This window comes from Scomber scombrus, chromosome 6 (assembly GCF_963691925.1).
Source record: "Scomber scombrus chromosome 6, fScoSco1.1, whole genome shotgun sequence".
NCBI classification, from domain to species: domain Eukaryota; kingdom Metazoa; phylum Chordata; class Actinopteri; order Scombriformes; family Scombridae; genus Scomber; species Scomber scombrus.
This window is the reverse complement of record NC_084975.1, coordinates 22,813,118-22,829,898: the sequence shown is the minus strand read 5'-3', so window position 1 is coordinate 22,829,898 and position 16,781 is coordinate 22,813,118. Positions and strand designations below refer to the sequence as shown.

Genomic DNA, 16,781 nt, shown 5'->3' with positions numbered 1-16,781 from the left:
TCATGAAGCATTTTAGCTTTCTTCTATCCACTATTTCTGTCTGCATCTAAAGATGTGTCACATCTGAAGACCATTTCATGATCCTTCATGTTTTGTTTGTGTGGTTGTTTGCACACTGCACATTGCTTGTGATGTCTAACTATAATCCCTGATACTTTATATGTTAAACATGTTACACACAGTTTGGACACACCTTCCCATTCCTGGAATGACTAAATGTGTCCAAACTAGTGCTCTACATAGTATAGTGGGGTTTAGCATGTGTGTTGTCAGCACTATACAAAGCCCGAAAAATTAGGTTGACATTTGTCAAACCAAACTGGAGAGAAAGAGCGACTGTGCTGTCCTCAGTGGTTACTGTACCCACTTTCCCTATGAGCTCATTCAGTGGCCTTTGTCACCAATGTTCAGTGTTTCTTGTAAACTGGGACACATTCGATGTTTCACCAGACAGAATTAGTTTGTGGTGTTCAGCCAGGGGGTGGGGCACTTTGTCATCTAACACTTGAGCATAACATCATCGCAATCACAAGCTAATGTCTGTTAAAGGAAGTCACATTATCAATACATATGATTTTACACAAAATTAGTGCAGCATTCTTGCAGACTTTTTAGACAGTCCAGAGTTTCAGCAACCTCGACCTTTGATAATAACTAAAACAAATGGATGGGGCAAATCTATTCATGTGCCATTCAAATAAATTGTAGATGTGGGAGTGATATAATTAAACAGCAAGTCCGCAGTAATAGAGAGATACAGATGCCTTGTTACTGGCTGCTGGTCCAGTCCCAGCACGCACTGAGCAGAGGACCTCAGGGGGAGAGGAAGGCGGGGTCACATTTGGTTTCAGGCTTTGATCCATCAGAGATAAACCTGCACACATGGTAAAAACTCAAGTCAAATGTCTTTTATTGATATATGGAGAAAAGAAATGTCAGAAGTAGAGCTCTAGTGTTTGCTTCCTGAACTTAGTTTCTCTAAATGATAGATAGTTAGATGTATGTTTGCTTGCATGATGGCAGCCGTGACATCTGTTTGTATGTTTTATTAAACAGTTAGAGCTCTGTAAGTAGGTGCATGAAAATAGCTCATTTGTGTTCAGAATTTTATTGTTGGAAAATACTTCTTTTTTTTCTTTCTTTTTTTTTTTTTACAGTTTTGCATGAATTCAAATGATTTCACTCTTGTATGAACTAAAACAGGGCGGTACCTCCCACTTCTTACTACTAGTTTAACCTTTAATGATATTAACACAATACAGCTGAGGGGAATGTTTAGGACATTAACACACATCTTAATAAATACCCCTCAGTAATGTAACTGTTTCATTGCCTGCACCTTCCCAGTGTCTCATTCATCTATTTCTTTAAGGATACCTTGATTAGATTTTCTGAACACTATTTTAGGTGGCTAGGCTATACTTCTACTCTTTTTCCTGCAATGAGCATACATAGGTGTAAAGAATGGATATTCTTACTGTGTTTTTGATACAGTTCCTCTGACACACTGCCTTTGGGTTTCTTTCTTGTACTTTATCTGCCATGGAATCCATATAAAATGCCAGCCTGCTGTTTTCTTTAATGAAGCCTGAAATTGAACATTGAATGGTTAACAAGAGGAGTTGTATAAAGTGGAGATAGAAACTTTAGATTCACGTGTACTGCAATGCTGGGAAGTTTATCATATATATATCTTTAAGGAACCAATCCTTTTGTTTAATGAGGAACATTTGTAGCATGCTGTCCTCTGGTCAGGAGGTCACAGCGAAGCTCGGTTTTACATGAGAAAACTACACTGCAGTTCTCCCCCAGTTACTTCCTGAATTTTCTTCATGAATACAAAATCCTGCTTCTTTGAGTCAGTATTTAAATGTTCCTCGATAAGGCAGCTTGTTTCCATGGCGGCTCTGAAATCTTCTTGAATCGCCCGCTCAGCTGTGTCACCTTGACACACTTTGCACACACAGTCACAGCTGCTTCATGGGGCTGCTAATTGAATTGTTTGTGGAAAAAAAATCTGATTTGTAGCCTAAATGAGCAGCTGTTTTCTGTGTTTATGTAAAAAAGGTCCAAGGTTGAAAGTCAAAGCTTAACAGGCGTGCAGCTGAGACTACTGGCTGCGTTCTCTACACTGATTGTGGTGCGTTGCAGGTTTGCCACAACATTTCCATTGAGGTTTTATCTACAAATATATTACAGTAGCACAGGTATTGCCACTTCCTGAAAGCACACCGCTTCATGCTGCTGCACTTCATTTCGTGTGGCCTCTCGGGGGCTGCAAACCCCTTGTTTTGTCTTTTTTGTCTTTTCTCCTACTGCCCCCCACATGCCCTCTTGCAAACTGCCTATTCTGCTTATTCAGCTCAGCTTTTGTGAGAGGGGCTATTCATACCTCCAGTCAGTGTCTATGTGGTACTGAGGAGTTCTACTGCAGCACCAACTCTTTTTGATGCTAGTTCAGAGTCCTCACCTGATAACATGGGAGCGTTAATCAGTACTCACTGGCTAACATTGTTTCCAAGTTCCTTCCTGTGTAATAGGATTAGATTTATGAGCATTAACAAGAGAATTAATTATCACCGAAAGGCTCCTTTTGGTGATTTGCCGTTGGATTTGTACTTGGGGCTAAGGAGTTTTTTCTTGCTGAAATCTTATACACTTTTAGAAAGTATCTAACAATGTGTGATCTTGAACTGTTATATAATAAACATACATTTAAATAATGGTTGAAGTAAACCCTGCGACATGCATACATGTGGTCTCATTAGGTTATTTAAATGTCAAATACCAAACAGTCACATGCGAATGAAGAGTGAAATGTGGCTAGCTCATAGGTAACATGCTCTAAGGGAGCTGGTATGTGTACCATGCAGTTTTCACTTGCACGACCACACTGCAAGGGTAAAGGTGTGATCCATACTTGGCAAGACACGCTTGAAGTCTTCTATCTAATGCTGCTGTGATATGCATGTAATACGACTCATTAGAACATATCCTCGGGAAAGGAGGTTGGTTTGCTTGATTGCTCTGACCTAAGCTATTCACTCCTATACGACACCGCTATACGGGTCTGCAGAGGGCTTGAAGCAGCTTGAAAGGCATTAAATTAAAAATAAAATTGCTGTGTTATGGCGTTATGTATTTATAGCGATTGTGAGAACAGACTGAGAGACATTGCTTTTTTTCATGAGTTAAAAACAGGAGTAAAACAGCACAGAGCCTGAATCTGGCGGTGTGACTGTTGTAAAAACAAACAGATACCAATAACAGGCTGCTGTAATATGCATTTTTCTTTTAGAGCAGAAGATTTTTCTCTTCACCATTAATTGATTGTTTTTTTAAAAATTGAGCACAATAATTCAGTTGAAAGAAAAAGAAAATGAACTCCTCAGTGAAAACAGGATATCTAGTCAGTCTCCTCTATGTAGCACACACTATATGTTTTCATATAAACTAATTCTTATTGATCCATTTCTTTTACAGCACATCTTCTCTTTCACAAAATACAATAAAACAGTGGTTTGAATAGTTGTTAATTGATGTGCTTTAGTGTCTTAAAGTATCATATATCGTGTGAGTGCCTGTTAAGTGTTTGAACATCAAAGTTGGAGAGTTGGTTTTAAAAGCTTTATAAAAATAAATTCTCCCACATCTGAAATTCTTCAGCAGTTCATATTTGTTCCAGTTTTTCAAAATAGCACAGCATCGGGAAATCCCCCTTCAGCTTTTACTGTTGCTCCACACCAAAAAGATTTTTACAAACTTATGACTCTAAGTCATGATTTGACTTTTTCTTTCATTCTCTATTTAGGATATAAAAAAGTAAGGATGTAATGTTGTTCTTTACCCATTATAATGTTTTATCTTTTTATGCTCTTCTCCGTGTTTTCTTAGTCTACTGTATTTTCAAACTCTTTCTGAGGGAAGTTTTTTAGTTGATTTCAGAGCCTCAATGGTCAAACAGTTTTTTAATAAACTGCAGCCATCACGCTGTAAAATGAAGTGTAAGGAAGATAATTTCTCAGTGGAAATGACCCAATTATAAATGGCTGTTTTTGGCCTCACAGATGATACATGAGTAAGGTGGAATGCTAACCCAAATCTGCCCCCGCCCCTCATCCCCACCACCACCTCACCTCTTTAAAAAACATATCAAGCAAAGATCCGGATTCCAGCTTTGGTTTGGGTTTTCAAGTAAAATAATTACACAAAGGAGCTTCCAGTAGGGGCCTTACAACTCTGGTGTTAAAATCCAACAAGAAGCTGTCAAAACTCATGAAGACCTTTCCCGCTCTCTCTAATGTCAAGACGCTTTTTGGAACCTCTCAGTTGTTTGTGTTTAAACTGTAGTAGATGGGGAGCGAGGGATCAAAGACGCACCCAGAACAATAAAAGCTTAGCCTGTGGAGTGTTGACCCCAGACTTTAAGCTCTTCATTACTGCAGCTCACTGCTAATTATTGTGGACATCCCAGAGGACTGACCCCACCCACCCCCACCCCCCCTAACTGCAGGGTGGTCAGCTCTTACTGCCACTCCTAGTTCCCCACCTTTTATACATCTGATGTCAAGAGGGTAAGTGCCTCCTGGTGCCCTTCATCCAGACCCACCCTATAAACCAACATCTCCATCTAGAAAACAAGAAGAAATCCTGAGCCCTAAATGAAGAGCATACAATGGTTTTGCCCTCTATTGAAGCAAAAATGTTACCATATGCTCCCCTTACTGTACAGCCCCATGATTTTATGCTAACTTGATCTCGACTGCGGTGACCACAGACCACATCCTTCGGAGCATGTGTGACCATTTTAAACGGTGTTGGCGGAAGTATTTTGAAAAACATATTTCCTCAACTGGAGATTTAATTTTGAGCTGGTGTTTACGCAGTATCAGTTGATTTTGCTGCTGTCATCAAGTTTAAATAAATAATTATTCAGTGATGGTTTCTATGTTGAGTGAAACGAGGCAACCAGCCCACATATTCTGTCAGTAATTATTTTGAAATATGATCCCGTCATCTTTGCAATCAGCTGTTGATGCCATGTGGAGGCAATAAAATAGATTTTAAATCATATCTGAATTTGCAGTGTGGGATGACTTCATCTTTCTCTCAGTGTTTTCTGTGTAGTTTGAATAGGAAAACAAAATAACTAAAAATTAAAAAAAAAAAAAAAAGTAGTTCAAAGGGAGACAACCACTGATTGTTGTGGGCTCATTTTGTAGGTTGTTCAAAAGGAGCTTTTCCTTCTAAACAGGAAAATGTGTATTGCTGTTATTCATCCAGCCTGTTCTGACCTACAAACAACCACAGCCATCATGTTTACTTCATAGCCTCCCTATTTTCCACTGAGGTTTAAGAACTCACTGTCCTCCCATATCACATGGATCATGTTGGGAATGTTTAGGACCTTCTCAAATAGCTTCCGTCCATATAGGTATAGGGACTCTTTGATGCCAGACAGCCCTCTCTTAAAAACACTGACCTCGCACACGTGTCAGTAAAAACATCTGCAAAAACTTTAACTTCAGTAGAGCCTTTTAATTTTATAGATGTGACCCTTAGAACTTTTGTCAGCTTTATTTTGGAGGTGATATTTCAACAAATATGCCATTTCTTTTTCGGGTTCATTTACAGAGCTACTACAATTGATGAAGAGAAACATTTTATTTTATTCACATTTAAATTAGTGACATTTACTGATTTTTTTTACCACAGAAATAATTCTCATCTTTGTCCTGACCACAGGGAGGTCAGGGGGCAGGGCGAGTGTCAGTACTCTGGAGCTGGTTGGTATTCATAATCATGATTAATGAGGCAGAGTTATCAAACAAATGTCAAATTACCATAAAATACAGTGTTCCAAAAAAGTAAATATCAAAAGTTTTTGGTCATCCAAAAAATGAAGTTTCCATTGGCCAGAATAGTGGTCTGTCTCATTTGTTTCAGTGTTCCCTCTTAAAGTCTTAATTAATAGATAGTGCTAATGCCAGTTGAGACTTACGATCAGGGGCATTGTGTTTATGGGCAAATGCCAAAGTCCAGTATCAAGTTCTGATAGGTAACCTTAAGAAAATCCCTGTTTAACATTACTTACAACGAGCAGAAACAAAACAACATGGGAATCGTATCGGAGCCCTTTATTTTGTGCATAGACTGAGGAGACGCAGTCACACGTGTTAAATGCAAATACAGTGTACTGTCGCCTTTGTTTGTTTGATCTGCCAACTCCTGTGAAAAATGTCTCGTCTCTTTTGGCTAGCTAGATACAAAACTTATTTACTTTGGCTGCTTGCCATTTTTCACTGGGCCAGAAGTGTACAGTTGTTTTGTAAGAGCTACAGTGCTGAGAGCAGATACTGCACTTACTGTACCTTCATTTATATCCATTGGGACTTCACCACACGGACTGGCAGACCAAAGCAATAAGCTGAAAGAAACTGAAAACTGTATAAAACTGTAGACCGGTGTTGATTCCCAATAAGAGCGTCAGTGCAAGCAACCCTTCCATACTACAAAAGGTTATTTGATTCAATGTTGATATAAAAAAAATGGAATATTCAATAATATTTTAGCAACATCAAAAGTATGCAACAGTATAGACAGGGTAAGCATATGGGGTTATTGTAGGCAGTGCTTTATGGTTGCACTATTTATGGAGTTACTCTGAAAGGGACTTCCTCTAATGAAATGGCATGCATTGCCAGTAGGTGGACAAAATGCGCCCATATGTTTAAACATCCTTTCCTTCTAGCCATGGCTGAAGTACCACATTAAAGCAAGCATGTGGTGCATGCATTAAGTCTTTATTTGCAAAGGAATCAAGACTATCAAAGCTGAAAGATTCCCACATATTAAATATTTTGAGACTGGTTCCTTATTTTAAACTGATTCTTGACTCCCATTCTTTGTTCAGCATAACATAATTCCTTTTATCCCAACACTATATACATAAATACCTATCCAGACTTTCTTTCTTTTCTTATATCTGAAGCCAACCCATGTGCAAAGCAGTGTAGGCATGTGTGAAGGGATACCAAAGAAAAATGGTGCCGTTGGTCTGCCCCAAGACCGCACAGTGAGCCCTGCTGCCAACAGTGCCTCCTGTAATTATAGACCAGAGCTGTGGAGACTGTTGCTCTCCAGGCTAAACTGAAACTAAACCCCCTATTTCATTCTTGGTATTTTCTCTTTTCAGTACACGAGTACCCCGTGTTTAAAAACGGTGTTATTTTTGGGCTGTAGCGGGATTCTTTTCTGTTTATAGTACAGCCTGAGTGAGTTGAAATATAGAATGACTGCCGAGGACGTAAATGGAGTTGTTACTTCAAAGAACGTTGTTGACACTACAGCTCTTCCCTTTACTGACATTAATAATGTCTTGTTTAATCTCTGCTGCTGTCATTCCCATTACTGTAGTATCTCACTGACAGTATAATCCCATAACCATTGATTTTCTCTTTCTAAATTGTTCCAAAGTTCTGAGATACAGTAGGAAGCTGATGAACTGGATCTTGATCTTGAGTTAACTGTGCAATGTACTCACTGTTCAGATGACGCTGTTGAAGCAAAACATGATTTAGGATTAACCAGTGACAGCAAGGAGCAGAAAAGCTGTTCAATTTTACTGGAAAAGTTGCTGAGCTTTTGGCCCCCAGGCCATCGAGATCCCAAATGAAAAACACTGCCCAGGCCAGGCTCTACTTTACTGTTGTTGTAAAGGCTGCAACTTTCCTCCTCTACAAACACTGTGTGGTCTGTGCCCGGGTGTTCTAATCATGTTAGGGTGGATGTGACTGTGGGCCGCTGTAATTGGACAGCAGTATGGTTGGGTGGCACCTTCTGTACCTCTGTAATTAGATGTTGAGTGTAGGGTGGCACAGCGGTCTGCTGGAGCCTGTAGATGTTGGTCATTGTTATGATTTATTAAAGGTGGAATGGGACAAACACTAATCTTGTTCTAAATTGCTTCTTTTCTGTTCTTATTTATTGTTCTACATTGTTAAAGCTCAGGCTGTGATGCTCTTGGGAAAGAGAAAGTATCTTTTGCAGGTGTATTTTGCATTTGCTGTAAATATTGTAGCATCTTTTTTGTTCTTGTTTGGAGAACATACTTTATTTATGATGTAGATAAGCTGCTGTTTTCTGCAAAGTCCCATTTTATTTGGTTTTGTTTGGATTTTGTTGTGCCTTAAGTGCTTATTGTAGCATCAGCCTGGACTAATATACATGTGGTTGGACTAGTTTTCACTTCATAGATCATTTCCTCCTTTGACACAGCTTGCTGATATTATTTCCATATTGTGTGTCTGTCCCATCTACATTCAGTTTCCCCATTTTTATTTCGGCAAATCTAATCCAAACTCTGCCTGAGCTGCTTTCATGTTTCACTGGTGAAGAAAGCTCTTAACCTTTGACAAATGGGGTTATTTGGAAGTATTTTTTTCAGGCCTACAAGAAGCCTATCCATTAACTTAAGTAAAAAACAAAACAAAAAACAATAGATCAAATATTATTGGAGGATTATTTTTACTGACGTGTCTTTGTTGTTGTCTAACATTGATTTCTGTTTCTCTTCTATTCTCCCCCTCTTTTCAAAAGTCACAATGAGCGGAAGGTGACCTGCAAGCATCCTGTCTCAGGCCTACCCTCACAAGACAACTGCATCTTTGTCGTCAACGAACAGTAAGTCGGTTGTTTTTGTTTAGGAATGCCACTGGGTTGCATTTGTGAGCACTACAGTAGTCTGTTGAAACTACTCATGTGCAGACAACATTGCACAAGTCCTCGCCCACCCACCCACCCTCTATTTGCAGTTCTGCCTTTTCAATTCAAAGCGTGCTTCCTCAGTTATCCATCTTCATGAAAAATACTTAAAAAATAAGAACTAACCTCATTTGTTGGATACTTTTAGTCATCAAAGTGGTTTCATTTTTGTGTGTAATTGGCATAATCTTTCCTACTATTGCCAAGGCAGCATTAATAATTTGAATACTAAGGGCTGAAAATAAAACAGCCTTTGTATCATTTATTCATCAGCTAGTGGGAATGCGATGAGTCATATTCAGTCCCTCCTTTGACCAGGATGAAAGTTCATGGCCTTTTCAGTTGTCATAAGTACAAGAATATGTCCCCCAACAATGAATGTTATGTCCATGTGATCATAAACACTGCTTTCAGCATGACTGTCATCACATGTCACCCCTCATGACTAAAACAGCAGTCATCTTCAACTTTCACTTCAAGGAGAACTTATATAGGAGTCCATCAGACTAAATATAGCCTGTTTTATCTCCACCTTTGGAATCATCAGTATCGTTTTTAGTCATTTAAAATTTTACCTGCCTTTTACCCATCAACCCCGGCCTCATGCTGCTCATATTAAGGTGGGTAGAAAGGCAGGTACTCAGTTCAGAGGCTTGCAGGATGCCAGTCTTTAACTTTGGTCTCCTCTGCAGCTTTGATTTTCCTGTCCCAATCTGTAATTGTGCTAAATATACACATTTTAGACTGTTTGCATCACAGCACACGCTATGACATTAACCTTCATCTTCCACCCTGGCCATTTTAGCTCACTGTTGTGCAACAGGTATTAGCACCACTAAATGTCTCACTTCCGTCTGAAACCCTTGTCATAGCAGATTTTCCATAACGTTACATTGTTGCAGTCTTGTGTCACTGCGACTGGTGTCAATTATTTTATTGAGCAAGAATGCTAATGAAAATTTGTTCTGCTCCAAGACACAAAATGTCAATCAAACGTGGGAAACATGTGGCCAAAGTTCAACAAGTAGTGTATCACGAATTCCCTGATGGCCCATCAAGAGCACCAGTTTCTGCTTTTTTCATTATGTGGCTTAGAAATAAGAATCCTGCTTTTACTAGAATATGATCCTGAGAGTCTTTTTTGTTTTTCTCCTTAAGAGTTGCATTTCTTAAGCAGAGATGGGATAATCAGAAAATGGTTGTTAAGAAGCAGAACCGTCACACTACACTCTCTTGACACATTCCTCCCCTCACTGTGTTACTCTCACATCTCCGCTGTTTTTCACACTGACAGAGACAACACGTTGGTGCAAGAGTATATCTAATTTGGCGGTTCATTTTTTTTATCATAGGAAGATAATCTGCAAAATTCAGCTATATCTAGAGGTAAGCTTTGGGAAGGCAACAGCAAAGTGAAAAGCTACTGCTTGACTTGTTATTTTTAAGTTTATTTCCGTGGTTTCATCCAACATTTGGCTGTGTTTTTAGCAAAAGTAATGGAAACAGGGAAAATCTACACCCAGACCCAGGACCAATTATAAAAGAAAAATACAGATTTTAGCCGCCACAAGGGAAAAGAAACCAGGTGGAAAATCATTGCCTAATCTGCTCGGCACTTTAAAGTAACAATCTCAAAGATCTCTGTTTTGTTCTCTTTGGCGTCACTTATGGCGATAACTGGTAATTGCAAGTGTATTTTTGGACCTCACTTCTCAGAGATCCATACAGTGTCGCCTGTGTGACCTCAGTCAGTTGGCAAATGTCATCTGGACCACGCCTCCATAACAATTCAAGGCGATGCTAACAGAGACTGAAGAAAACAGTACACTGCTTCACACACAATTGAGTTGAAGAGCGAGTCTGTTGCTCCATCGCCCCAACCAAAGCTGGGTGATGGAAAACATGTCAATAGAATCCAAAACACAAAACTTATTTTAAATTTGGCATTGCCGTTTTTAGCACGTACATGAAGAGCATCAACTCAACCCACTTTAAGATTTACACGGTATCATATAGGTTATATAGAAACATACAAACAATGTAGCTGAAAAGGGAAGTTTAGGTCTGTGTTCAAAGATTTAAGAAAATGACAAATAGCCTGTGATACTGCAGCTGACAGTATCTCTGTCAAGGAAGAAACAAAGGTCTGCCATGAATTATGTAATTGTAAATAGGTTTGGCAGCCTCCACTGAGGAAGCAACACATAAGTGGAGTAAAAAAAGAAGCAAACATACTGTAGCTGTAGCACACAATGTTTGAATAGGTACCACTGATCAGGACAGACACTGAAATGTCTGGTTGGTGTGACTCTGCTTAAAAATTGGATACACTTAATCAAAACTCTTCTTACCTTGAGCACTATCTGAACAGGATCAGTGATACCTGGTCCTTGTAGCATTTGTCAGGAATACTGTAGGCTCCATGTCAAGGTTCAGATGAGTTTTTTAAAGTAAAGATGGATAAATACACGGCAGAAGCGCCCAAATGCACCTTAGTATCTAAACCATTTGTTGTGTTCATCCAAACCTGTGTGAATAACTAACCACAGGGAGGTGATTACTCACTTTTCCTGAGCTGAAGTTCAAGCTGTACATTAATATCATGACCACTGAGTTCCATTTGTTGGAAGTTTACTGATTTTCCAGGCAGTATTAAATCTGTTTTATTGTTTGGTTGCAGGATCCCTACAAAAGGCTGCTTTGTAATATTAAAAGAAGAATCAAATAGTTTGATAATTGAGCATTCTGGATTCTATTGCTCAATCAAATGTTCATTTTGTTTTGACAACTTTATTTTATGAACACCTCTTCATGCTCTGTTCCTTATGGATGTACAGGCTGTTCCTGGCTGTTTCTTTGCTACGCTGAGCTGATCGATAAGACCAAAAAATTGATATTATGATTATTTTACATATTGGAAAAACTATGTATAAACTTCCTTCATTTGATCTACAGTGCACAATATAATCTGAGGAAGAGTCATGTTAAATATACTAAACTACCAAAACTTCAGCATTAGCACTATGTTGCATGCTGCATGATTTTGAATAAAGATTTAGAGCCAATGAAAGAATGAGTGATGGTTGACTCACTGCTTTTACAGAACATAACAATATGCATGTAATTGGCTCTGTTGATCACTTTAAACATCTGTCCAGTTTTGGTTTATCGCTCAGCTCTACGCTATGCAATTGATGTGAACCTGTGACGGTGTTAAATGTATACACTGATATCCTGATCTGTGTATGCTTGCCTCGTCTCCTCGTCTTTTGTTGGTGAAAAAGATAAAGGTCAGGTTCACCCTCCTAAACAAAAGTGTTTTAAAGCACCCTTATTTCTTTAGAAATGCTGTGTGGTCATTTTAAAATGCACCCTCAGCCACTCAGTTCAGTATCCCCCCCACCAGTGTGCTTAGAGCGCCAAGCCTCACTGGCAGTGTAATCCCTCCTCACTCTTTTTGCAAACACAGACCCACACACTTGCACTGGCTCGCACAATCCATGCAGGACCAGGCTGCGCTCTGACACTTTAATACATGCGGGTTAGTCCTCATATGTGGAATTGATTCAAGGGCTTTTGTCTTGTTTGTCTCAGCCCACGCTACAATACGAGAGCATCTCAATCCAAATTTCCTGTTTATATTCAATACATACTATACAAGTTATTTGACATTGTTGTACCACAGTAGCACTATTTAAGTAAATATACAATGCAATTTAAATACTTACTTTAACTAAATTGATAAGAAGTAGATTTTATTTACTAGTATTTGAGAAAACTACTTAATGTTTTTAAAAAATGTGCATTTTTTTCATACTACACATACTTACATACAGTTTATACTGTAAATTCACAAATTTAGTACTTATACACATGAGGTTCTACATATCTGAGGTCAAATCTTGGGGCTTGATGGTTTTCTTTGTGTCCACATGAATTTCTTCTGGTTACACTGTTCTTACCTGAACTAAACTCACAAAATGACCCACTGGTGTGAGAGTGACTGTTTTTCTTATACCTGAATGTTGACACTGGCAACCCTCGTCGATAACTGAGAAAGTCGAAATCACACATACTAAACTTGGCTGATAGATATATGGTGACGTTATTATTGGACACAGAACAGCTTTTCATGCTTCTGTTTGACATTCATTGACTTTGCTGTTGACACGGTGCTGTGGTAAACACAAAGATGGCTGTTGTTTAGCGCTGTTATTTTGCTACAACTATTACTGCGCTGGTACAGCACTGTGGGACGGTGCTGTCAGGAGACGAGCTCCACGCTGAACAAGATAATAGTCATTTAAAGAGAGACGGAAACTCAAAAAACTTCACGTTGTGGAGATTAACATAGTGGAGTTTCATGCTAACATTTCAGAGCAGAGTTTCATATCAAAATATAGATGTAAAGCATTTGGTGGTGTCTGCGGCACGTGCACATTGTATTTACTGGAAGTGGTGGTAAAAATAAATACTGGGGAGGGGCGAGACTGGAGAACTTGGAGTTTCCCCCTTTATTGCTATCAATGCGTCTTTAGTTACAAATGCAGCTCCTTTGTAGTAGCACATTCATTTTAAATATTTCATTTTTGGGATTAAAACAAAGTTGAAACTGTACAAGCTAATTGAGCAGTACAGTTTAGTTATTCTAGCCATCATGAGGTGAGATTAACATGTTAGACTGAAATAAAAACTATAAAACGTGTCAATTTGCTGCTTTTCCATTTATTGTTTTTTTGTTCATCATTTGCATTTATTTAATGGTGAGAAATATCACTGCAATCAATTATCATGCTTGTTTGTCTTTGTTTGTTGTTAATGATTGGTGAAAAAATACAATGATATACAGTAGTGACATTTTCATGACTTTGCTTTCTTGTTTTTATCATAGTAAAAACAGTGTTACTGTTAATTACACAGTAATATTTAAGATATTTAAAGTTGTGTGTGTATGAAGGCTGTAATGTAGCATACATTCTCCTACTGCTCGCTATCTGCCTTTTGTCACACACCAGGTCTTATGCTAAGCGGCTAATTTGACACACTCACTACTTTTTCAATTATCAATCTGCATGCAGATTGATTATCAGGCCTAATTTAATTATCAACTAAGCTCCAACACACACACACACACACACACACACACACACACACACACACACACACCCCCCCCCACCCCCCCCCCCCCCCCCCAACCTCTGTGTTTTGATGGCAAGTCCACACATCGTTGATTACGGTAAACCCAGGATTTCGCCTTGTCACTCCAAGTGCTGAAAATCTTCAGTGCTCATTTTCTGGAGCAAGCTCATTAGATGGAGAAGAAGGCAAATCTCACACACTCTGCACAATAAGCTGTTGTAGAGTAGTGAGGTGAAAATTGTGCGCACTTAAACTCAAGAGAGCATTAGTCACCCACTCACTCTTGTCACCATATGACTTCCTGGATGTGTCGCCTCTGAATAGAGCCTTGTTATATGTTCAGTCGGTAAATACAGATAGTGAGCCTTTAATAATGAGAGCAATACTCTTCCTGTATGACGTTCTCATACAAGAATGACATTTATTTCAGCACTTGTATGATCTTAAGAAAATGATAATAACATGTTGCTGCTTCTTGTGACTCAGTCTATCAAAACTTAACCTTGTAACAAACTACAATACCATAACTTTTAAATGCAGGTAAGACAAAGTCAGTCTGTGATTGTTTCTTGTATTGTTTCGTCTCATCATTGTTTCGCGGGCTCTGTGGATAATAAGACCTGCCTGTGTGCTGCACGGGAATGAACATCCTGCATGTGTTGCCTGCCGTTGTGAGCTGAGCTGATGTTATCCCCTGTGATACCCTGTCATGTTTTTCGTACTTTGAGTATAACAGCATGGAGTTTTATTTTACTTATAGTCTCACCTTCATGTCTTAACAGTTGTATTGAAAGATTGAAGTAGGTGGGACACATGGATGGAAAAGTACATGCAGATGATGTAAATGAACGAGCGAATTGATGGACTGTTATTGACTGTTCATCATTAATGGTACTGTATAATTTGAACTCCACGAATGAACTGTTATCAAATGCAGAGAAGATGGGGGAAATTTGCAGTGCGGGGTTGGCAGCATCTGTCCTTATTGGGTGACCTGAAACCCAGTATATCTGAGAGATTACACTTTTTCCTCTGCTGCAGTATTCCTGCTCCACTCTGGTGTCCCTGTCTTGTTCCCTCTAGACCGCAACATTCTTCCCCTCCTGAAGAATATAGGGCATCTCCATGGGCAAGAGACAACTTAGTTCGCAAGGTGTTCTGTTCTGTGGCAAATATTTTGAACTTATTATGCTATCAGCTATTGCCTCAAGAAAGCTTTTGTCTTTTTAGAGGCATTCTGACCTGATTCACTGCTGCAGCTGCTGCATCTCAGTATGTCAGGCAGACTTTGCCGACCACTTAAAGCTGCTAGAGGAAGCTGGAAATGTATCTGCAGTGACACAGTGGTGGGAGTAATTGGCTCGACTCATAGGCCCATGTTGAGATCTCATTATAAGAGAGCTTGAACTTCAGAGGAATGATGGGGGGGAAGACAATGAAGGCTGTTTCCTTCTATTCTCCTTCTTTTATTGAGGTCATTGAACATAAATTGGCAGTTTATATTTCTGACTGATGACTTTCCTATGTTCTCTTGGCGTGCTCTGTGTCTCTCGTTTAGAACTGCCTCCCAAGTGCCAGCGAATGAGAAGAAGGAACGGCCACTAAGCACCATGAGTGAAGCCTCCAACTACACAGGCGGCTTGGACTGCGCCGCAAACCCCAGCAGCCCAGCAGGAAGAGTGAGTGATACACATGAAGACAGGATTATCTTGCATATCTGCAGAGTTAGCAAAATAATAGGAAAACCAATTGGATCGCATCTAACTACCTTGTGAAAAAAGTTTGAGAAAAGCATTTTATTTAATGTTCATTGAGCTGTCTTTGCTATAACCCTGTTCACACTGTCTTTCTAGCCCTCAAGACCTCCTAAAAAACTTCATAATTTTGGGAAGAGATCCAATTCTATCAGGAGGAATCCTAGTGCCCCAGTAATGAAGAGAAACTGGCTTTATAAACAGGTGAGCAAGGGTGCATGACTTTCCTTTTCATCCGATGAATTAAATATTGAAGAGACAAGTACAGTCAGTGACTCAGCATTAGATTTAAACTGAAGTTATATTTAGTGCTTACTTTTTGACATGAGACTTAAAATAGACAAACAGAAACCTCAAAAGAAAGTAACAATAATACAGCAACATGTTAATATCACAGAAAAGGTCATTCAAATATACTTTGTTATAAAAACAACGTGTGCTTTAGGCTATTTATCTATGTTTTCAATTCTTTGGTAAAAGTGTTTAAACATGCATGTGATATTCCGAGTCTTTGCTGTAAAAAGTTGGTAAACCTCTAAATGCCAACTAATTAAAATTGTATGCAACTTCTCCATTTTTTCCATACAAAACAAGGTTTAAGTTCTCCGTCTCCCTGTTAGATCGGCATTAATGGTCTTAAGATGGACACAAAAGAAGCTTTTTGATGTCTTACAGGATCTCACCATTTCTTTGTTCGGGGCCTCTGCTCAGCCAGCATGGGCAATGTTTAAATACCAATCCCTCATCACAGCTCCCTGGTTACTTATAGGAGGGTGAAAAGGGGGTGCTTGAGGCAGCTCTTGGCCAGACAGGACTCTCTCATGCTTCCGAAGTGGGAGACTCATTTAGTTTTGATTGCAGGCTCCCGGCACAGTTTTGTGAACACATGATGGCTTCCTTTGGTACAGCTGCCAGCTGCTATTTCTTTGGGGACCTCAATCAGGGTGATGTAGATCAAGCAAAAGACTCACAAATCTGCTACCGTGAATAAAAGCTGGATTTGCACTTTTATTTCCCTGCCTCATTGAAACCTGGAAGCTATTGAAGTCCTTGGCTGAGGAAAAGCTGCAGTGCTTCAGTTGATCCATTGGGAGAACAAAATGCCACAGTGATTGATGTGACAAT

General features: G+C 39.3%; 1 protein-coding gene across 5 annotated transcripts in view; it reads left to right on the top strand.

Annotated features, from left to right (window-relative positions):
* The window catches only part of LOC133982571 (pleckstrin homology domain-containing family A member 5-like), an 83,289-nt gene that overhangs the window by 40,636 nt on the left and 25,872 nt on the right, over positions 1 to 16,781 (top strand). For all 5 annotated transcript variants that reach the window (XM_062421640.1, XM_062421639.1, XM_062421643.1 and 2 more), the window contains 3 exons: positions 8,599 to 8,682; positions 15,461 to 15,581; positions 15,756 to 15,860. In XM_062421640.1, coding sequence (XP_062277624.1) covers positions 8,599 to 8,682; positions 15,461 to 15,581; positions 15,756 to 15,860 — 310 coding nt within the window. The remainder of the gene's footprint in view (positions 1 to 8,598; positions 8,683 to 15,460; positions 15,582 to 15,755; positions 15,861 to 16,781) is intronic.